This window comes from Trachypithecus francoisi, unplaced genomic scaffold, assembly GCF_009764315.1.
Source record: "Trachypithecus francoisi isolate TF-2019V2 unplaced genomic scaffold, Tfra_2.0 Lachesis_group0, whole genome shotgun sequence".
Taxonomy (NCBI): Eukaryota; Metazoa; Chordata; class Mammalia; order Primates; family Cercopithecidae; genus Trachypithecus; species Trachypithecus francoisi.
In genome coordinates, this window is record NW_022681453.1 from 131,047,041 (window position 1) to 131,070,137 (window position 23,097).

At 43.6% G+C, this 23,097-nt stretch overlaps 1 protein-coding gene across 6 annotated transcripts in view; it reads left to right on the top strand.

Annotated features, from left to right (window-relative positions):
• YEATS2 (YEATS domain containing 2) overlaps positions 1-23,097 on the top strand; it is a 113,039-nt gene that overhangs the window by 66,152 nt on the left and 23,790 nt on the right. For all 6 annotated transcript variants that reach the window (XM_033211846.1, XM_033211850.1, XM_033211851.1 and 3 more), the window contains exons 16-20: positions 8,881-9,139; positions 10,071-10,232; positions 12,344-12,543; positions 14,262-14,420; positions 20,842-21,018. In XM_033211846.1, coding sequence (XP_033067737.1) covers positions 8,881-9,139; positions 10,071-10,232; positions 12,344-12,543; positions 14,262-14,420; positions 20,842-21,018 — 957 coding nt within the window. The remainder of the gene's footprint in view (positions 1-8,880; positions 9,140-10,070; positions 10,233-12,343; positions 12,544-14,261; positions 14,421-20,841; positions 21,019-23,097) is intronic.

Here is a 23,097-nt window from a genome sequence, read left to right on the forward strand (position 1 = left end):
CGAGACGGGCGGATCACGAGGTCAGGAGATCGAGACCATCCTGGCTAACACAGTGAAACCCCGTCTCTACTAAAAAAAAAATACAAAAAACTAGCCAGGCGTGGTGGCGGGCGCCTGTAGTCCCAGCTACTCGGGAGGCTGAGGCAGGAGAATGGCGTAAACCCGGGAGGCGGAGCTTGCAGTGAGCTGAGGTCCGGCCACTGCACTGCAGCCTGGGCGACACAGCGAGACTCCGTCTCAAAAAAAAAAAAAAAAAAATCCCAGCTACCTGGGAGGCTGAGGCAGGAGAATCACTTGAACCCAGGAGGAGGAAGTTGCAGTGAGCCAAGATTGTGCCACTGCTTTTCAGCCTGAGTGACAGAGGAAGACTGTCTCAAAATCAAAAAACAATGGTCGGACGTGGTGGCTCATGCCTGTAATCCCAGCACTTTGAGAGGCCGAGGCATGCGGATCACCTGAGGTCAGACGTTGAAGACCAACCAGGTCAACATGGTGAAACTCTGTCTCTACTAAAAATACAAGAATTAGCTGGGCATGGTGGCGGGCTCCTGTAATCCCAACTACTCAGGAGGCTGAGGCAGGAGAATTGCTTGAACGTGGGAGGTGGAAATTGCAATGAGCCGAGATCACAGCATTGCACTCCAGCCTGGACAACAAGAGTGAAACTCTGTCTCCAAAAAAAAAAAAAGAATATTATATAGATGTTTTTCAGCTTGAAACCCAGCTTACCTATCTAAGGCAAATGAATTGTTTTGAGAAGAATCCCCCAAAATAGACAAAGATTTTAGATATTAGGTAGAGATTAGGATCAAGTTAAAAATTCATAGTGAGGGCTGGTCGCAGTGGCTCACGCCTATAATTCCAGCACTTTGGGAGGTCGAGGCGGGTGGATCGCCTGAGGTCAGGACTTCAAGACCAGTCTGGCCAACATAGTGAACCCCGACTCTACTAAAAATACAAAAAATTAGCTGGACGTGGTGGTGGGCGACTATAATCCCAGCTACTCAGGAGGCTGAGGCAGGAGAATCGCTTGAACCCAGCAGGCAGAGGTTGCAGTGAGACGAGATCTTGCCATTGCGCTCCAGTTTGGACAACAAGAGCAAAACTCTATCTCAAAAAAAAAAAAAAATTCATAGTGTTATCGGTGGTTCTAAAATCTGTAAGTTTATTAACTACTTTCTCAGACTTACCTGGTTATAAGAATCATCTGCTGATAGCTACCTAGGCCACCATCTCAAACTTAACGAATCAGAATCTTCTTGAGATCCCTGGAATCTAGGTTTTTAATAAGTGTCCCTGCTGATTCATCTGCTTAGGCAGCAGATTTAGGAATCATGATGCTATAGCATCACATTTGATTTTGAGGCATTCATAGCCAGAATGACTAAGACAGGCATCCCCAGCTGCTTCCTATTGCTCCCACTGTGGTTCTGGCTTCAGGAGTAAGAAATCTGCCAAAACCCCTTAGTAAATCAGTTATTGTCATCTGAACTTCCTATTCAGGCTTGTCTTATATGTATCTCAAAATCTGTTTTGCTTCACATAGGGATATATGGTTTTACCGATTTCTGCTTTGAATCTACTTAGCATTGCTGTTTATGTTAGAAGCTCTTGGATAAGTTAGTTTCCATTTTCTGCACTTTGGTCACATGGCCACCTACTTAATGGTAAATGTAAGGTTGGAAGAAATAGTTGGGTCTGTGCCAGAATGTCCTAAATATAGTTTAAGGGCATCTGAAAAGAAAAACCACAGCAAAGTGTGAAAGAACTGCAGAGAAGCAGTAGGGCATGAGATGATACCACTGTTTATCCAGGAAGTGGGATCCATGATTAGCAGTTGAGATAAGGAGCTGTCTGCAAGTACAGACTGTTCCTGGTTATTGCTGAAGTGCATTCCTAGAAACTATGCCAGAGAACAGGCTGGGTGTGTGGTTCATGCCTGTAATTCCAGCACTTCGGGAGGCCGAGGTGGGCAGATCACCTGAGGTCAGGAGTTCAAGACCAGCCTGGCCAACATAGTGAGACCTTGTCTCTACTAAAAATATAGAAATTAGCTGGGCGTGGTGGCGTGTCCTTGTAATCCCAGCTACTTAGGAGGCTGAGGCGGGAGAATTGTTTGAACCTGGGAGATCAAGGTTGCAGTGAACCGAGATCACGCGACTGTACTCCAGCCTGGGAGACAGCAAGAATCTGTCTTTAAAAAAAAAAAAAAGTATACCGGGAAACAGGAGGGTGGCAAAAAATGGCACTGTTTTACCCTCCATGCTACTTTGGGACAACAGAAACACAGCTGATCTTTTTCCTGAAAGTGGGAAGAGGTGCTACCTTTGCCATGAAAAGGGACAACTAAGGAATAAGTAGTTCCATATTGGAAGGAAGCAATGTATTAAAGTAAAAGCAGCATGAGCTCTGCAGTTAGAGCTTGTTGCAAATCTCAGATCTCAGCCACTCATTACTAGTATAACCTGTGCAGGTTCTGAGCCCTGGTCTTTCAGGGTTGTAGAATTAGAGATTGTATATGAAGGACCTACCTAGCACAGCGCAGGTGCTCAGTAAATAGTAACTAATGTGAGTATCAGGGGTATCCATGCTTAAGTACCATGGTAAAGGTTATCAGTGAGCACTTAACTTGTAAACAGCCGTATTTTTTAATATCTGGAGGGAAAATCTCAGATACAGACTCTTCCCCTTCAGTTTGCTGAAGTAAATTCTGACTTGCCAAAGGTGTGTGTAGGAAACAGGGAGGGCAGAGATAAAAACATTTAATCAGGTTGGGCGCGGTGGCTCACACCCGTAATCCCAGCACTTTGGGAGGCCAAGGCGGGTGGATCACGAGGTCATGCGATCGAGACCATCCTGGCTAACAGGGTGAAACCCCGTCTCTACTAAAAATGCAGAAAAGTAGCCGGGCGTGGCGGCGGCGCCTGTAGTCCCCGCTACTTGGGAAGCTGAGGCAGGAGAATGGCGTGAACCCAGGAGGCGGAGTTTGCAGTGAGCCGAGATCGGGCCACTGCACTCCAGCCTGGGTGACAGAGCGAGACTCCGTCTCAAAAAAAAAAAAAAAACAAAAAACATTTAATCAAAGCATGAATTGAAGTTAAGTGTATAACAAATATAAAACAAAGGGCATCTGCTTTCTCAAGTTAGAAGGAAATTAGCAATAGAGAGAGGATTATTGAATGGGAAGAGAATGAGAAGAGTCGGTAGGTGAATTCAGGCTCTAGGCCGAAAGATGTCTTTTTGGTGGTTGTTGCTGTTGTGGGTTTTTTGTTTTGTTTTGTTTCATGACCATAACTCACCGTAGTCTCAGCCTCCCTGCGCTCCAGCAATCCCACCTCAGCCTCCCAGGACTACAGGTGACAGACACCACCATACCCTATTAGGTTTTTTATTTTTGTTTTTTTCCCTATATTTTGTGGAGACTGGTTTTCACTATGTTGCCCAGGCTGGTCTTGAACTCCTGGGCTCAAGCAATCTGCCTGCCTCAGCCTCCCAAAGTGTTGGGGTTATAAGCATGAGCCACTGTACCTGGCCAAAGTATGTTGTTTAAAAAAACTAACAAACTAATGTTGGGTAATACTGTCTTATTTAAGAGCCCTTACACCTTCTTAATGGTGTTCATAATCAGCTGCAGAGTTTTTCCCAACAGAATGCAGACTTCTTCATTCTCCTGTTTTCCAGAAGGAAGGTAGGGAGGTAGTGGTGGCCATCTCCCAGGCGATGTGCACATTGTGGATAAGCTCTGCTAGTAAAGACTGCCTTCCAGTGGCTGACTTGGGATACCAGGTTTCTTTTTGAGACAGTCTCGTTCTGTCGCCCAGGCTGGAGTGCAGTGGTGCAGTCTTGACTCCCTGCAACCTCTGCCTCCTGGGCTCAAGCTGTACTTCTACTTCAGCCTCCTCAGTAGCTGGGACCACAGGCCCGTGCCACCACGCCCAGCTAATTTTTTTCTTTTTTTTTTTTTTTGAGCTGGAGTCTCGCACTGTCTCCTGGGCTGGAGAGCAGTGGCACGATCTAGGCTCACTGCAGCCTCCGCCTTTTGGGTTCAAGCAATTCTTCTGCCTCAGCCTCCCAGGTACCTGGGATTATAGGCGCCCACCACCACACCCAGCTAAGTTTTTTGTATTTTTAGCAGAGACAGGGTTTCACCATGTTGGCCAGGCTGGTGTCGAACTCCTGACCTCGTGATCCGCCCTCCTTGGCCTCCTAAAATGCTAGGATTACAGGCATGAGCCACTACGCCTGGCCATTTTTTTGTATTTTTAAATAAAGACTAGGTTTCACCATGTTCGTCAGGCTGATCTCAAACTCCTGACCTCTAATGATTCACCCGCCTCGGCCTCCCAAAGTGCTGGGATTACAGGTGTGAGCCACCATGTCCAGCAGGATACTAGGTTTTACCAGGCTCTTGGAGAAGTTGTGTGTCATATCCTGAAAACTGAAGCAGTTGGCATAAGAAGGGAAAAGCAAGTCGGGTGCATGTAATTTGAGGAAAGAAATTGAAGTAGGTCTAAAATGTGTGTATTGTTTTCCTTAAGTTCTTTCTTTGTTAGTTTAGGAACATAAAAGTAGATTCTGTGTAATTTAACTTGTGAAATAGGTTATTAAGTTTGATATGTTTAGGAGATAAGAAGACTGCTATCTTAGTTAAAAGTTCAGCTACTACAGCAGAGAAACCTGAACACCAGAACCTTAAGTAAGTTTATTTCTCTCACCCAGTCATCAAGAATCTAGATTCCTCCTGCCTTTCCTTTTTTGCTCTGCCATTCTCAAAATTTGGCTTTCAGCTTGTGGACTAAGAAAACACTTCATCTCATGCCTCCACGTTCACACTTCTTGCCAGAAGGAAGGGAGCAGGGGGAGAACTGAGGGCAGACACAGCTCGAAAGTTACACTCACTTCTGCACACATCCCGTTAGCCAGAAACCATATGGCTACTCCTAGGTCCGGGAGGGCTGGGAAATAAGAGTTGTGATTCCATGTGGCCATTCCCCCAGCTGAAAACTGGGGGCTCTGTTACATGAGAGGAGAAGGAAATAATAGATATTGGGGTTCAACTAGCAGTTTCTGCCACACCCCCAAAAAGTTTTGCTATATTAAGGTTTTTTTTTTTTCTTTTGTAAATATACAGAAAAGTTCTTTATCAGTAAGAAGGGTTTCCGTATTTCCACATCACTAAGAGGATGACCTTGCCCTGCTCTGTGGCTACAGAAACTCTACAGGTCCCTGCAGAATGAAGTTCATGCAATTAGAACAGAGATGTAGACCAGGTGTGGTGGCTCATGCCTGTAATCCCAGCACTTTGGGAGGCCGAGGAGGACAGATCACCTGATGTCAGGGGTTCGAGATCAGCCTGGCCAACATAGAGAAACCCCATCTCTACTAAAAATACAAAATTAGCCAGGAGGGGTGGCGCGTGCCCATAATCCCAGCTGCTCGGGAAGCTAAGGCAGGAGAATCACTTGAACCCAGGAGGCGGAGGTTGCCGTGAGCCAAGATCGCGCCACTACGCTCTAACATGGGCAACAAGAGCAATACTCTGTCTCAAAAAAAACAAAACAGAGATGTAGATGTGGGTAATATGTGGGTAATAAGGGATGTTTCAACCAAACCAGGAGAGCCAGGGGGAATTTGTCTTCATTCTAGGTTAACTTGCTTTTTAAAATTGGTTATTTTATTTTGTTTCTTCTTTCCTTCCCTCCTTAAACATACAGAAAAGTAGAGAGACTATTGTGATGAATCCCACTTGCCTATTACCCAGTTTCAACAATTAACAGCATTTTACTCATCTTAATTTCTCTTCCTGGAATATTGTAAAGCAGCAGGCAGATCACAGTGTTGTATAATTCACTCAAGATTAATTTCTGTTTCACCCGCTGAATCCAGAGGTTAAGATCGAGGTCTCTGCCTTGGCCAAATGCGTAAGACAGCCACAAATGTCTGTCCTTTGGCTGTCCTTTGCTGGTCTCCACGTCCCCTTGTGGCTTATTATTCTTCAGTTGAAATGTTGTGATGAACAACAACAGCTGTCTTGTTAGCTAGGCATCCTATTAACTTGTTCTCATTTTGCTTCATGATTTTGGGGGTAAATGTTATCCATATTTTATAGATGAGGAGGCTGATGGTAAAACTCAGAGAGGTTAAATAACTTACCTAGCTACTAACTAATAATAACTAACCTGGGAAACCAGATCTGTCTGCTTACCGAAAACTACACTGTTTCCTCTTTGTGACACTGTGGTTTATAATACTTGATTAAGGTACTGTTTTCTTTTTTTTTTTCTGAGACGAAGTCTTGCTCTGTTACCAGGCTGGAGTGCACTGGCACGATCTCAGTTCACTGCAACCTCTGCCTCCTGGGTTCAAGCGATTCTCCTGCCTCAGCCTCCTGAGTAGCTGGGGCTACAGGCGCCCGCCACCTCGCCCGGCTAATTCCTTGTAATTTTAGTAGAGATGAGGTTTCACCATGTTGGCCAAGACAATCTCGATCTCTTGACCTTGTGGTCCACCTGCGTCGGCCTCCTAAAGTGCTGGGATTACAGGCATGAGCCACCGTGCCTGGCCAAGGGACTGTTTTCTTTCCATCAGCTGTATTATTCGAGTACATGGTAAATGTATTTTACTGTACTCACAGTCTTTGAACAGAAACCATGTATGATATAGCAATTTTTTATTTAAAACTTCCTACTTATCAGTTGCATATGGTTTATCATTTCATTCTACCTTCTGAATAATCTTATTTTAAAATTTAGAAATACTCTAAAATTCCATCAACATAGGTAGAGAATTAAGTAATCAGTATGCCCATATCCACCACCCCAAATTTACACATTCATGTTTACTTCAGATCTTTTTTCTCCAAATAAAACATTTCTGATAAAGTTGTAGTCCACTTTGTTCTTCCCAGAGGCAGCAAGCACTGTCATGACTTTGATGTGTAGCCTTCCACTCCATGTGCTTAATTACATGAATACATGGTCATAGGAAACATGATGTTGTTTGTGTTTTGAAGGTTTACATAAAAGATATTTCTACTTACATTTTTCTGCAACTCCCTTTTCACTTTCTTATTCTTCCAGTCTGTTTATACTGTTATATCCCTAATATATATAGTTCTAGTTCATTTATTTTTAGTATGACCTTTCATTGTCTATCTTATGCCACAGTTTGTCCATTCCTCTATTTGTAGACATTAAGAATGGTGTTGCATGCTGGAGACATTAAGGTTGCTAACAGCTTTTGGTAAAAATAATGCTGTGTTGGACATTGTTGTATACATTCCCTTGAACACATGTCTGTTTCTCTAGGATATACGCCTAAAAAGAGAATTCCTACTATATGGGGGTATGTGAATTTTCCGTTTTAACAGATAGGCCAGTGCCTCTCTGGAATGGCTGTCCAAATTTATCTTCCTACCTGCAGTGAGCAAAAATTCCTATTTTCCCCACAGCCTCTAGTAACTTCTTGGTGTTATCAGACTTTTAAGCTTTTTTTCCCCCCAATCTGATGGGTGATCCTGTTAGTCTTTTTTGCCTTAAGAAGGTAAATCATTTGCATTTCTTCTAACCTTGTGGAAGTCTGTTCATCTAGTTTCTGGTGAGAAGTTCTTTTTATGAAATGAAGAGCTGGGGGGTGGGAAACACTGCTCCAATTTGCCATTCATTCAGTGTTTCCTTTAATTGAACATCCTACTGTTAACTTTGTTTTAAAAACACTCCTGGGTATTTTCTTAAAAGAATTCATTTTACTTTTGAAACTAGATACTTCTAATTTTCATTATTTGGATACTGGGGTCTTTTTTTTTTTAAACAGTTAAATATTATTATTATTATTATTTTTGAGACGGAGTCTTGCTCTGTCACCCAAGCTGGAGTGCAGCGCATCTCAGCTCACTGCAAGTTCCACCTCCCGGGTTCACGCCATTCTCCTGCCTCAACCTCCCCAGTAGCTGGGACCACAGGCGCCCGCCACCACACCTGGCTAATTTTTTATATTTTTAGTAGAGACGGTTTCATGTGTTAGCTAGGATGGTCTCGATCTCCTGACCTCATGATCTGCCCGCCTCAGCCTCCCAAAGTGCTGGGATTACAGGCGTGAACCACCACACCTGGCCTAAATATTATTCTTGCTTTTTTCTTTTTTTTTTTTCTTAGACAGGGTCTTGCTCTGTCATCCAGGCTGGAGGGCAGTGGTGTGATCATGGCTCACTGCAGCCTTGAACTCCTAGGCTCAAGGGATCGTCCCCTGCCTCAGCCTCCTGAATAGCTGGGACTACAGATGTGTGCCACTGTACTGGCTAATTTTTTTTTTTTTTTTTTTGACAGAGTCTTACTCTGTCACCCAGACTGGAGTACAGTGGCATGATCTCCGCTCACTGCAACCTCCGCCTCCCAGGTTCAGGGGATTCTTCCACCTCAGCCTCCAGAGTAGATGGGACTACATGTGCGTGTCCCCATGCCGGCTAATTTTTGTATTTTTAGTAGAGACTAGATTTCACCATGTTGGCCTGGCTGGTCTCGAACTCCTGACCTCAAATGATCCTCCTGCCTTGGCCTCCCAAAGTGTTGGGATTACTTAAAGGCGTGAGCCACCGTGCCCGGCCAAACTTTTTTCTTTATACGTCTGAATTTCCCAAATTTTCTATTAATGTAAGTTGTAAAAAGTAGCTTAGGTAAGACAACAATTGTTAAGATTCTATTATTGTAATACCCAAGTATAAGAAATACGGTTGCCGTTCACACTTGTGTAAGTAGGTTTCCTAGATGATTGAATTAGGCTGCATGTATTGTGTGCAGGTCTTTGTTTTGCTCTTTGCCAAAACAATGACTGCTGTTCTAAGAGCTCTTGAAGCACCATTGGACTCTGTTCTGTTTTGAACAGGTTGTCGGAGTACCAGTTGGGTCTGCTTTACCTTCAACAGTGAAGCAGGCTGTGGCGATCAGTGGTGGCCAGATCCTGGTAGCCAAGGCCAGCTCTTCTGTCTCCAAAGCAGTTGGTCCAAAGCAAGTTGTGACCCAAGGAGTTGCCAAAGCAATTGTGAGTGGAGGTGGAGGAACCATTGTTGCTCAGCCAGTGCAGACCTTAACCAAGGCCCAGGTCACTGCTGCTGGTCCTCAGAAGAGTGGATCCCAGGGTTCAGGTAAAACGGATCATCATTGGGAGCCCTTTCAGCAGAAGCTCTGTCCAAAATTTCCTTTGCTAGTGATTTTATTTGCTATTTGATCTTGTCTAGGAAAGCCTAGTTAGGTTGATGCTGTAAGAAGTGTATTGAAATGTTTGTTCTTTTTTATGGGACATTTCACATAAAGGTCTGTAGGTATTTAGCTTTAAGTTTACACACACACACAAACACACACACACACCATTTCTCAGTACCATGGGGGATTGGTTCCAGGACTCCCTACTGCAGGTAGCAAAATCTACAGATGCTGAGGTCCCCTGTGCACATCTTCTAGTGTACTTTTACATCATCTCTAGGTTATTTTAATACCTAATAACAATGTAAATGCTGTGTAAATAGTTGTTACACTCTGTTGTTTAAGGAATAATGACAAGAAAAACTCTGTACATGTTCAGTACAGATGTACTTATTTTTTTTTCTCCCAATCTATGGGAATACAGAGAGCCAACAGTACTTGCCAGTCAGGAGCACAAATTTGCCCTAACTTTGACTTTAAACAAATGGGGGAAAATATGTATTCCTCCATAGATGGGGTGATTATTTCATTAATTGTCCAAACCACAGTATTTTTGAGAGTAAAAAGAGTCACTGTTAATGATTACAGTGGGACAAGTGTAACCTAGAACTGTTTTAGGCAGAACCAGAACGTACGGTCACCCTATTATATACAAATATAAAGAGCCTCTGGCAGGCTTTTCTGGTCTATAAATTATTTTTTAATTAGCAGGATATTTAAGAATATCAGTCTTTAAAGCACTGTGCATCTGGGAAACAAACTTTGAATTTATTGCTTGTTAGTGTTCTAAAATAAGATTTTATTGCCTTGTATTTTAGAGTGTTGCCCTTAGTTTCAATTTATCTTACAATTTTTTCTCCTTTACCATTTTAGTAATGGCAACATTGCAGCTACCAGCCACTAATTTGGCCAACTTGGCAAATTTGCCTCCTGGCACTAAACTCTACCTAACTACAAACAGCAAGAACCCTTCAGGAAAAGGAAAACTGCTGCTGATCCCTCAGGGAGCCATCCTGCGAGCTACAAACAGTGCTAGTAAGTGAAACCGTTGGGTTGAATCATTTGGTTGTTGGTTCTGTGTGTGTGTTCATCTTGTCCATCTGAGGGTAGTTCTTACCTGTTTCAGAAAGCATTTCCATAACTCTGTTGGGTGGTGTAATGGTAGCATTTGCCCAGATGGATTTAACACATAACAATAATTTAACTAGAAGTGGGTTTGCTCCTCAGCGTTTGGGATCAGGAATGAATCACACTGGAGAGAGATGGCTAGTGAGGCTGTTAGGAGAAAGCCGTCTATAGGAACCATGAACGAAGTGGTGTCTGAAAATTATCTGGTGATATCTGAGGGAAGATCCATCTACTCAGAGAAGCTGGAAGTCTATTTTTGTGGACAGGTTGGCATAGGATTAGAATCGAGTGCGTCCGTTTGGCTTTGTTTAGATGGGGGTCCCCAACCCCTGGGCCGCACAGCAGAAGGTGAGCGGAGGGTGAAGGAGCATTACTGTCTGAGCTCTGCCTCCCGTCAGATCAGCAGTGGCGCTAGATTCTCATAGGAGCGCAAACCCTGTTGAGAACTGTGCATACGAGGGATCTAGGTTGCACGCTCCTAATGAGAATCTAATGCCTGATGATCTGAGGTGGAACAGTTTCATCCCAAAACCACTCCCCAACCTCCTGCCGCAATTCATGGAAAAATTCTCTTCCATGAAACTGGTCCCTGGTGCCACAAGCTTGGGGGCAGCTGGTTTGGATGTATTCCTTACTTCTGCTAGGTTTGGAGATGGAAAGAGAAATGCAGACTCTGCCTAGGTGTGTAAGTCTTAAAGCCCCATGGAAATGAGGCAGTTTGTTTGCAGTTACAGAAAGTTTTGCTTTGACGTATCGAGAAAAACAATTTGGGCAGTGTTGAAGAGGATAGGATAAAAGCAAATTATTTCTCTCTGAATCAGAAGTAGAAAGGTATAGCATTCAGGGTCATTAGAAGTTAACCACCCTTGCTAAAATGCAGTGTGTCAGCTAACTGTCCTTGTGTTCATTGACCATGATGGGTCAGTTCCACTCTCACTTGGTATTTTTTCCTCATACCTAAGCAGTGGTATGTCCAAAAGTTAAATATGTAAGAAAAGCACAGTGTAAATACAAGTATTTCAGAAGTCATCCAGGGAGCTACTTAGATTCTTGTGATATTCTTGGGGCAAAAATAAACCATTGGGAAGGAAGTTGTTGCAATAATCACTGGAATGAAGATGGAGAAGGAAATTGGAAATATTCTTGAGTGAATATTCATAGTCCAGGTAGTTCAAATGCATTATCTCACCAAAGGAGAAGGAAAAAGAGTTTTGACGTGGGATTTGAAAGGCAAAGAAGAATGAGGTCCTGGGGTCATTGTCAATGAAGGAAAGTCTTCATTTTTCCCAAGACAAGGAGACAGCATTGAGCACTGTAAAGTTACACTAAATTCCAGCAATTCATTGACATTGAATCAGATGCCCAAAAGTTGGGATGCACCTATCTGAGCACATTTAAGTGTTGATTAAAATACTTGGCTAGAGGCTAGGTGCAGTGGCTCACACCTGTAATCCCAGCACTTCGGAGGGCCAAGGCGGGCGGATCATGAGGTCACGAGATCGAGACCATCCTGGCCAACATGGTGAAACCCCCTCTCTACTAAAAATACAAAATTAGCTAGGCATGGTGGCACACGCCTGTAGTCTCAGCTACTTGGGAGGCTGAAGCAGGAGAATCACTTGAACCCGGGAGGCAGAGGTTGCAGTGAGCCAAGATCTTGCCATTGCACTCCAGCCGGGCGACAGAGTGAGACTCCGTCTCAGAAAAATACTTAGCTAAGAAATGTCAGTAGCAAGCCTTCTTTTGATCTCCCATGACCATATCAACGTATCTTCATTGTACTCAGAGCCAAAATACAGTCAGTTGTCATGCAGTTGAAAGGAAATAGATTCTGATCTAAAAATCTAGGAAGTTTTCCTCACTCTTGTCACAGGATAGGTAGATTACAGAAAAGAGGGAGGAAAATAGGAAAGGAGAAGGAATGGCACTAAAAGAGAAACATCTCTCTGGGCTCATTTTTATGTTAAAGCTTTGCTTGATACATTTTATGATGTTGCTGTCATTCATTGTATTTTTAGATCTCCAGTCTGGCTCAGCTGCCAGTGGTGGGAGTGGTGCCGGAGGAGGAGGAGGTGGTGGAGGCGGTGGCAGTGGTGGAGGCAGCAGTGCAGGAGGAGGAGGAGGAACAGCAGGAGGAGGAACTCAAAGTACCGCCGGCCCTGGAGGGATATCTCAGCACCTGACTTACACATCTTACATCCTCAAGCAAACTCCCCAGGTCTGGTTATCTGTAACTGATATTTTAAATCATTTAGCTATTTGGTCTATGCTTAATTATAACTGATTGACTTTTACAGCTCTGGGATCAGGATTCAATACTAACACCTTAGCCATGTTATCTATAGCTCTATCTTGGCTGGGTGTGGTAGCTCATGCCTGTAATCCTAGCACTTTGGGAGGCCGACGTGGGTGGATCGCTTGAACCCAGGAGCTCGAGACCAACCTGGGCAACATGGCGAAACCCTGTCTTTACTAAAAGTGCCAAAATTAGCTGGGCATGGTGGTGCATGTCTGTAGTCCCAGCTACTCTGAAGGTTGAGGTGGGAGGATTGCTTGAACCTGGGAGGTTGAGGCTGCAGTGAGCTGAGGTCGCACCACTGCACTCCACCCTGGGTGACAGAGCAAGACCCTGTCTCGAAAAAAAAAATCTTTTTATCTTTTTGTGCTCGTTTTGAGAGAAGAGGAAATAGAGATTGAGAAACACTTTAGTAACTTATCCAGGATCTTCCTGCTAAGCTAATGGTAGAATTTGAGTTTAAGCCAGGCATAGTGGCTCACGCCTGTAATCCCAGCACTTTGGGAGGCCAAGGCAGGCAGATCACCTGTCAGGAGTTCAAGACCAGCCTGGCCAACATGGTGAAACCCCGTCTCCACTAAAAATACAAAAATCAGTTGGGTGTGGTGGTGCATCCCTGTAATCTCAGCTACCTGGGAGGCTGAGGCAGGAGAATCACTAGAACCCAGGAGACAGAGATTCCAGTGAGCTGAGATCACTCCATTGTATTCTAGCCTGGGCGACAGAGTGAGACTCTGTCTCAAAAAAAAAAAAAAAGATTTTGGGTTTAAACCCAGATCTTCCTGCCTTAAAGATTTCTACTATGCTGATTGCCTCCCAAATCCATGAGGTAATAAACAGTATTAATGTACAGTTGAAAAGTTGCTCGTAGAAGGGAATGATCAAAGAGACAGTATCAAGTTGTAATATTTAGAGTTAGGTTAGATTTGATTAAGAACAGGTTTCCTCCTCCTCTCCTCTTGTCATTAAAGTCTTGGCTCTTTTCGAAGGAAAGTCATAGAATTTTGGTTCCAGATGTTCTTAATGATAAAGAGAAATAGTTATCAGTCTGAATGATTAAATCCAACTTTGGCCGGGCGCGGTGGCTCAAGCCTGTAATCCCAGCACTTTGGGAGGCTGAGACGGGTGGATCACGAGGTCAGGAGATCGAGACCATCCTGGCTAACACGGTGAAACCCCGTCTCTACTAAAAATACAAAAAACTAGCCGGGCGAGGTGGCGGGCGCCTGCAGTCCCAGCTACTCCGGAGGCTGAGGCAGGAGAATGGCGTAAACCCGGGAGGCGGAGCTTGCAGTGAGCTGAGATCCGGCCACTGCACTCCAGCCCGGGGACAGAGCAAGACTCCGTCTCAAAAAAAAAAAAAAAAAAAAAAATCCAACTTTGAGGACTAAATTGCAAAACAGAGTTTTCAACAGACTGCTCTGTAACTACGGTGCAAAGTTTGAGAGGTGGGGATAACTGTTGGAAGTAATACTTAGAGGACAACTATTCTTTTGAATTATTTTGCCTACATCGCAGAATTAAAGGGGAGAGCGTTGTAGCTTGTAAGATGGGACGTTACATGTTATTTAGGGGATCAGAACAGTCCATTTGAATTTAACAAATTATCGGTTAGTTCTTTATATTTTTTTCTAACTTAGGGCACATTTTTAGTTGGCCAGCCATCACCCCAGACTTCTGGAAAACAACTCACCACTGGATCAGTGGTCCAAGGAACACTGGGAGTCAGCACGTCTTCTGCACAAGGACAACAAACGCTAAAGGTCATCTCTGGACAGAAAACCACGTTGTTTACACAGGTAAATATGCCCATGCACACACCCCAAATATGGGGTGACTATGGCATTTATTTACATATTTACATGTGCTTTCTCTTTTTTCACAAAGAAATTAAGGTTACATAAGAAAATGAACAGTAAGGCCCGGAGTGGTCACTTACGCCTGTAATCCCAGCACTTTGGGAGGCCGAGGTGGGTTAATTGCCTGAGGTCAGGAGTTCGAGACTAGCCTGGCCAACGTGGCCAACATAGCGAAACCCCGTCTCTACTAAAAATACAAAAATTAGGCGGGCCGGATGGTGCGCACCTATAGTCCCGAGTACTCAGGAGGCTGAGGCAGGAGAATCGCTTGAACCCGGGAGGCAGAGGTTGCAATGAGCCGAGATCGCGCCATTGCATTCCAGCTTGGGCGACAGAGCGAGATTCTGTCTCAAAAAAAAAAGAAAGAAAGAAAGAAAAGGAACAATAAAAAATATAGGAAAACAAAAATGAATCTTGAGGTTTGGGAAAATATAAGTAGAATGAGAAAATTAAGGCCCCAGGTGTTATTCTGATATGTAAACAGTTAAGATATCTTGCACAGTTAATAAAATCAAGGTATAAATTTTATAGCAAAGACAAAATGAGAAGCATGTTCAGTTTTAAAGTCACACTATATGTGAGAAAGAAAAAACACATATTTCATTAGAAGAAACAAAGCTTTCTTGACACTTTGTTGTGAAATTTCTCCAGATGGACTTCACGTAGAAGAGGTGGGAGGAGCTGCCTGCCTCGGCTTCCCAAAGTGCTGGGATTACAGGCGTGACCCACCACACCTGGCCTTGTTTAGAATTTTTGCAAGGGATACTGGTCAGTAGTTTTCTTAGTAATTTCTGTCTGGTTTGGTATCAGGGTAATACTGGCCTCATAAAATGAAGTGAAAGCTTTTTCTTGCTTTTCTTTTTATTGGAAGAGTTTACATAGAATTGGTACTATTTCTTAACTGTTTAATTGAATATACCAGTAAAAGCCATATTAGCCTGGAGTTTTCCTAATTGAGAAGGTTTTTATACTACAGTTTTAAATTTCAGTTTATTTACTAGGTATGGGACTGTTCAGGTCATTTTTTTTCTTTTCTTTTCTTCTTATATATATTTTTTGAGACAGAGTCTTGCTGTGTTGCCCAGGCTCCTGGGTTCAAGCAATTCTCCTGCCTCACCCTCTCAAGTAGCTGTAATTACAGGAGCCCACCACCATGCCTGGCTAATTTTTGTATTTTTAATAGAGACGGGGTTTTACCATATTGGTCAGGCTGATCTCGAACTCCTGACCTCGTGATCTGCCTGCCTCGGCCTCCCAAAGTTCTGGGATTACAGGCACAAGCCACCGCGCCCAACCCGTTTTCATTCTTGCTTTTGATAATTATGTGTCTTCTCTTTTTATTGATCAGTCTAGCCAGGGGTTTATCAGTTGTATTGATGTTTTCAAATTAGCAGCATTTGGTGTCCTAATTTCTTTTTTGTCAGATGTCCTTACCCATGTTAAACAGATACAAGGCCCCGCAATTCACTGTAGGCAGTTCTTTTAAATCTTCCGCAGATTTCATACCTGCTTGTGTTGCAGCAGTGCGCAGGTGAGACAATTCCTGTTGCCCCTCCCTCCTTGCAGGGACTGGCTATCTTTAATCTTCAGGTTACTTGGCTACTTTGAGATTTCAGCCCTCCAATATGTTTCAGAAAAATGAGATTTTGTAGTGTATTCAGCCTTTTTTTTGTTAGAGTAGGAGCAACCGTGCTTTACAGCCCTCTGTTTCCTATGTGGAAGCAAAAGTCCCTGACCAACAGATTTTAACTTGACAGAGAAAACTTTATTTTTATTTGTTTATTTTTATATATATATATATATATATATATTTTTTTTTTTTTTTTTTTTTTTTTTTTTTTTTTGAGGCGGAGTCTCGCTTTGTCGCCCGGACTGGAGTGCAGTGGCCGGATCTCAGCTCACTGCAAGCTCCGCCTCCCGGGTTTACGCCATTCTCCTGCCTCAGCCTCCCAAGTAGCTGGGACTACAGGCGCCTGCCACCTCGCCCGGCTAGTTTTTGTATTTTTAGTAGAGACGGGGTTTCACCGTGTTAGCCAGGATGGTCTCGATCTCCTGACCTCGTGATCCGCCCGTCTTGGCCTCCCAAAGTGCTGGGATTACAGGCTTGAGCCACCGCGCCCGGCCTATATATTTTTTTGAGATGGAGCCTTGCTTCATCCCCAGGCTGGATTGCAGTGGCACAGTCTTGGCTCACTGCAGCTTCCGCCTCCTGGGTTCAAGCAATTCTCTTGCCTCAGCCTCCTGTGTAGCTGGAATTACAGGCACAGACCGCCATGCCTGGCTAATTTTTGTATTTTTAATAGAGATAGGGTTTCACCATGTTGGCCAGGATGGTCTCAATCTCTTGACCTTGTGATCTGCCCACCTCGGCCTCTCAACATACTGGGATTACAGGTGTGAGCCACTGCACCCGGCCTTTACTTTTTTTTTTTTTTTTTTTTTTTTTTAAATTTTTTATCTTTCTGACTCAAGATCTAACAGAAAAACTTTAAATTGCTGTGGTTTCAGATTACATAATACAACTAAACTTAGGCCGGGCGCGGTGGCTCAAGCCTGTAATCCCAGCACTTTGGGAGGCCGAGACGGGCGGATCACGAAGTCAGGAGATCGAGACCATCCTGGCTAACACTGTGAAACCCCGTCTCTACTAAAAAATACAAAAAAAAACCTAGCCGGGCGACGTGGCGGGCGCCTATAGTCCCAGCTACTCGGGAGGCTGAGGCAGGAGAATGTCGTGAACCCGGAAGGCGGAGCTTGCAGTGAGCTGAGATCCGGCCACTGCACTCCAGCCCGGGCGACAGAGCGAGACTCCGTCTCAAAAAAAAAAAAAGAAAAAAAGAAAAAAAAAAAAAAAAAAAAAACAACAACTAAACTTGAAGAAACTTCCACTAGTTGAGCTTTAGTGTAGCATCAGAGAAGAGTAACAACAGTACTTGAAAGAGCTGTTAAAATACTCTTCCCTTTTCCAGCTACATAGGGGGATATATCTCAAACCAAAACAGCAAACACCGCAGGAAGGAGGAAGCAGGGGGCGCAGGGCATGGAGAGTACTGGAAACTGAATAGAACCGGCTGCTCTTGCTGCAGTACCCAACACATAACCCTTCTGGTTGCCTCAAGCTTCTGCCATCACCAGATGCAGAGCGTATCTAGCATTTTTCCACGCTTCTGTGGCAGATTCTCCTGGCATGTCCTGCGTAAGGCTTTTATCACTTGGCAAGGCTTTCTTCTGCAGCTTCTTGTCTGTTTTTCGTAGTTGCTTGTCCACTATTGGACTCCTCAACTAGTTCTTGAACACAACCAGGAGAGTACATTTATTTATTTATTTATGCCTTTTCTAGTTTTTTTGGATTTGGTGCTGAGAGGAGTATTGCTGTCCACAGTGAAGATAAAGTGGCACAAATGTTTATGCAGTGAACTCTGTGGCAGCAAAATACATAAAGTGCAAAGACTATTAAGAATATGAGGAGAGGCCGGGCGCGGTGGCTCAAGCCTGTAATCCCAGCACTTTGGGAGGCCGAGACGGGCGGATCACGAGGTCAGGAGATCGAGACCATCCTGGCTAACACGGTGAAACCCCGTCTCTACTAAAAAAATACAAAAAACTAGCCGGGCGAGGTGGCGGGTGCCTGTAGTCCCAGCTACTCAGGAAGCTGAGGCAGGAGAATGGCATGAACCCGGGAGGCGGAAGCTTGCAGTGAGCTGAGATCGCGCCACTGCACTCCAGCCTGGGTGACAGAGCGAGACTCCGTCTCAAAAAAAAAAAAGAATATGAGGAGAATTTGATAAAACTACAGTCACAGAGAAGAATTTTAACATGTCTCTCAGCATTTAGCTAATCAAGTGGATAAATCTTTTTTATTGTAAAGGATTTGTATTGGAATAACACTACTAACAGGCTTAATTCTGTATCATGGAGACAGAATACACATTTTGCTTGTATGTCTATGGAACATTAACAAATTGATTATATACTTCGCCACAAAGAGAATCTCTTAGCATATTTCTTTTTTTTTTTTTTTTTTTTTTTGAGACGGAGTCTTGCTCTGCCACCCAGGCTGGAGTGCAGTGGCCGGATCTCAGCTCACTGCAAGCTCCGCCTCCCGGGTTTACGCCATTCTCCTGCCTCAGCCTCCCGAGTAGCTGGGAATACAGGCGCCCGCCTCGTCGCCCGGCTAGTTTTTTGTATTTTTAAGTAGAGACAGGGTTTCACCGTATTAGCCAGGATGGTCTCGATCTCCTGACCTCGTGATCCGCCCGTCTCGGCCTCCCAAAGTGCTGGGATTACAGGCTTGAGCCACCACGCCCGGCCAGCATATTTCAAAAGTAGCATCCAGTGTGCTTCATGCTGTTACTCAATAAAAAAGTCAAATCAATAACAGCCAAAAAACTTGAAAATTAAAATACTCTTCTAAATTCTTGGGTCAAAAAAATCCAAATAAATTGTGGATGATTTTAGCTGTCAATACAGATGACAGTTTTATTAGGGTTCCCCAGAGAAACAGAACAAATATAATATATAGATACTAAGAGGAAATGTATTACGGGAATTGGCTCATGTGATTATGGAGACTAAGGAGTCCCACGACATGCTGTTAGCAGGCTGGAGAGCAGGACAGCTAGTGGTGTGATTCAGTCTCATTACAAAGGCCTGAGAACTGGCGGGGATGGGAGTGAGGGGCACACTGGCATTAAGTCCTGGAGTCTGAAGGCCTGAGAACCAGGAGCTCTGATGTCTAAGGGTAGGAGAAGATTGATGTCTCAGCTTAGGAAGAGAGAGAGAGAATTCGCCCATTGTCCGCCTTTTTGTTCTATTCAGGTCCTTGACAGATTGGATGATGTCTGCCCACGTTGGCAAGGGCGGATCTTCTTTACTCTGTCTAGTGATTCAGATGCTGGTCTCTTCCAGAAATAATATTTTATCAGGTATCTGGGCATCCCCCAGCCCACTCAAGTTGACATAAAATTAACCATCACAGCGGTACTTCATATTAAAACCTGTGGAAACAACCCAAACCAGGCTCAAGAAAATTTAAAGCTTTAAATGCTTTTTTCTTTTAGCCCCGCATCCTTTAAGATATAACAAAATAATGCATAAATCATAAGTATACTGTTCAATGAGTTTTATACTCATGCAACCACTATCACAATCAAGATATAGGATAGTTCTATCACTCTTTTTTTTTTTTTTTTTTTTCTGAGATGAAGTTTCGCTCTTGTTGCCCAGACTGGAGTGCAATGGCATGATCTCGGCTCACCGCAAACCTCTGCCTCCCAGGTTCAAGCGATTCTCCTGCCTCAGCCTCCAGGTAGCTGGGATTACAGGCATGCGCCACCACCCCTGGCTAATTTTGTATTTTTAGTAGAGATGGGGTTTCTCCATGTTGGTCAGGCTGGTCTCAAACTCCCAACCTCAGGTAATTTGCCCGCCTCGGCCTCCCAAAGTGCTGGATTATAGGCATGAGCCACCACGCCCGGCCCAGTTCTATCACTCTTAAAACATTCCCTGGTTCGGGCACTGTGGCTCATGCCTGTAATCCCAGTACCTTGAAGGTCTGAGGCAGGAGGATCACTTAAGCCCAGGAACTTGAGACCAGCCTGGGTGACATAGGGACACCTTGTCTCTACCAAAAAAAAAAAAATTAAAGTCCGGGTCTGGTGGCTAATGCCTGTAATTCCAGCACTCTTCGGAGGCTGAGGCAGGTGGATCATGAGGTTAAGAGATCAAGGCCATCCTGGCCAGCATGTAACCCTGTCTCTACTAAAAATACAAAAATTAGCTGGGCGTGGTGGCGTGCACCTGTAGTCCCAGCTACTCCGGAGGCTGAGGCAGGAGAATTGCTTGAACCGGGGAGGCAGAGGTTGCAGTAAACCAAGATTGCGCCACTGCACTCCAGCACCCCCCCAAAAAATAAGAAATACATAATTTGTAAGTGGTTCTCCAGTACTAAAGTGCTAAGCCTATATCTAATTTAGAAGACCATTCACTTACCCATTTAAATCTGGCCCCGTCTAGGGTTGATTTTCACGTTTAAAGATTATACGTACATTTAAGAGCACGTTGTAATGAATTATTTTGAAAACAAGTAACCTAGTATCTTTGAAGACACTGCTGCCAAATAGTAACTTGCAAATGCGTTTCTTTACTTGTTCTATATTGGGGTAAAGGGATATTTATAAGTGAAAGGTCATAAAATTTGGAGCTTGTTAGAAAGGTGCATAAACACCTCATGTGGGTTCGATTGGTAAGACTTTCCTGGATGGTCTCCAATTCTTGGGGCATATCTCAACTGTCAGTAAGGAATGAGTTATGTCTATTATCCCAAGCAACCTGATTGTTTCTGCCCATTTTGTTTCTGCAGGCAGCTCATGGAGGACAGGCATCTCTAATGAAAATATCCGATAGCACCTTGAAGACTGTGCCAGCCACCTCACAGCTCTCAAAGCCTGGAACCACAATGCTGAGAGTAGCAGGAGGGGTTATCACAACTGCCACTTCCCCAGCTGTGGCCCTCTCAGCAAATGGTCCTGCACAACAGGTGAGAAATAGCACGTCAGTAGAGAATCCTAATGAAACATGAAGGTGGTGTAAATACACGGAAGATGTCCAGTAGGCCTTTTAAAAATACTGAACTATTGCTTTTTTTTCTTTTTTCTTTTTTTCAAAAAAAAAAAAGAAATATTCACGTACCATAGAAGTCCCCATTTTATAGTATACAGTTCAGTAGTGCTTGTTATCATTCACATGGTTGTGCAGCTCTCATTACCATCATCTAATCCCAGAATATTTTATCCCAGAAAGAAGCCCAGTACCCATCAGCACTCACGCCCATTCCACCTTCTGTAGTTCTAGGCAACCGCTGACCTACTTTCTTTCTCTGGATTTGCCTATTTTAGACATTTCATATAAAGGGAGTCGTAGAACATGCCCTTTTGGGTCTCTTCTGATGCTTAGTGTTACTTTTCAGAGTTCATCCATGTTGTGACTTGCATCAGTACTCCTTCCTTTTCATGGCTGGATAATACCCAGTTTGATGGATATACCATATTTTGTTTACCCATTCATCAGTTGATGGGCACTGGAATTATTTTCTACTTTTTGAATAATGCTGCGGTGAATATTTGTCTACAGGTTTTTGTATAAACACATTTCTATTTCTCTTGGCTGTATACCCAGGGATGGAATTGCTGGATTATATGGTAACTCTTTTTTTTTTTTTTGAGATGGAGTCTTGCTCTTGTCGCCAGGCTGGAGTGCAGTGGCGAGATCTCAGCTTACTGCAACCCCATCTCCCGGGTTCAAGCAATTCCCCTACCTCAGCCTCCTGAGTAGCTGGGACTACAGGCGCACACCACCATGTCTGGCTAATTTTTTGTATTTTAGTAGAGACAGGGTTTCACCATGTTGGCCAGAGTGGTCTTGATCTCCTGACCTCGTGATCTGCCCGCCTCAGCCTCCCAAAGTGCTAGGATTACAGGCGTGAGCCACTGCTCCCAACCTACAGTAACTCTTTTTGACATTTTCTGGAACTGCTAAACTATTTTCCCAAGTGGCTACATCATTTTAGATTTCCACCAGCAATATACGAGGGTTCCAGTTTTTCCACAAATTCACCCAAACTTGTTCTTGTCCTTTTTTTTTTTTATTATAGCCATTGTAGTGGGTGTAAACTAGTATCTCATTGTGGTTTTGATTTGCAGTTCCCTGATAGTTAATGATATTGAGCATCTTTTCATGTATTTATTGGCTGTTTGTATATCTTTTATCCATTTACATCCTTTGCCCATTTTTTAGTTGGTTGTCTTTTAATCATTGAGGTGTAGGAGTACTTTATGTATTCTAGATATGTCTCTTACCAGATTTGCAAAAATTTTCTTGCACTCTGAGCTGTCCTTTCACTTTACTGATACTATTGAACCATGCCCAGCTAATTAAACCGTGCCCACCACTGTGCCCAACTAATTAAAAACAAAAGTTTTTAATTTTGGTTTTCATTCCTTTTTTAAAAAAATGTCAATTATGATGGGTCTGTAATCAGTGTAGATATTCACAGGGTACACGTGATGTTTTGATGCAGGCGTACAGCACGTAATAACCTCATCGGGGTCATTGGGATATCTGTCACTTCAAGCATTTATCTTTTTTTAAAACCAATTCTACTCTGTTACTATAAAATATATAAGAAATTATTGCAAATTTTGGTCACCCTGTTGTGCTATCAAATACTAGATCTTACTCATCCCTTCTAACTATATTTTTGTACCCATTAACCATCCCCACTCCCTCCCTCCCTGCTGCTGCCCTTCCCACCTTCTGGTTACCACCATTCTTCTCTGTCTTCATGAGTTCAGTTGTTTTCATTGTTAGCTCCCACACATGAGTGAGAACATGTGAAATGTATTTTTCTGTGCCTGGCTTATTTCACTTAACATAATGTCCTCCAGTTCTATCCATGTTGCAAATGACAGGATTTCATTCTTTCTTATGGCTGAATAATATTGCATCATGTATCTGTATCACATTTTCTTTATCATTCACCTGGTGGTAGACACGTAGGTTGATTCCAAATCTTGGCTGTTGTGAATAGTGCTGTAATAAACATGGGAGTGCAGATTGC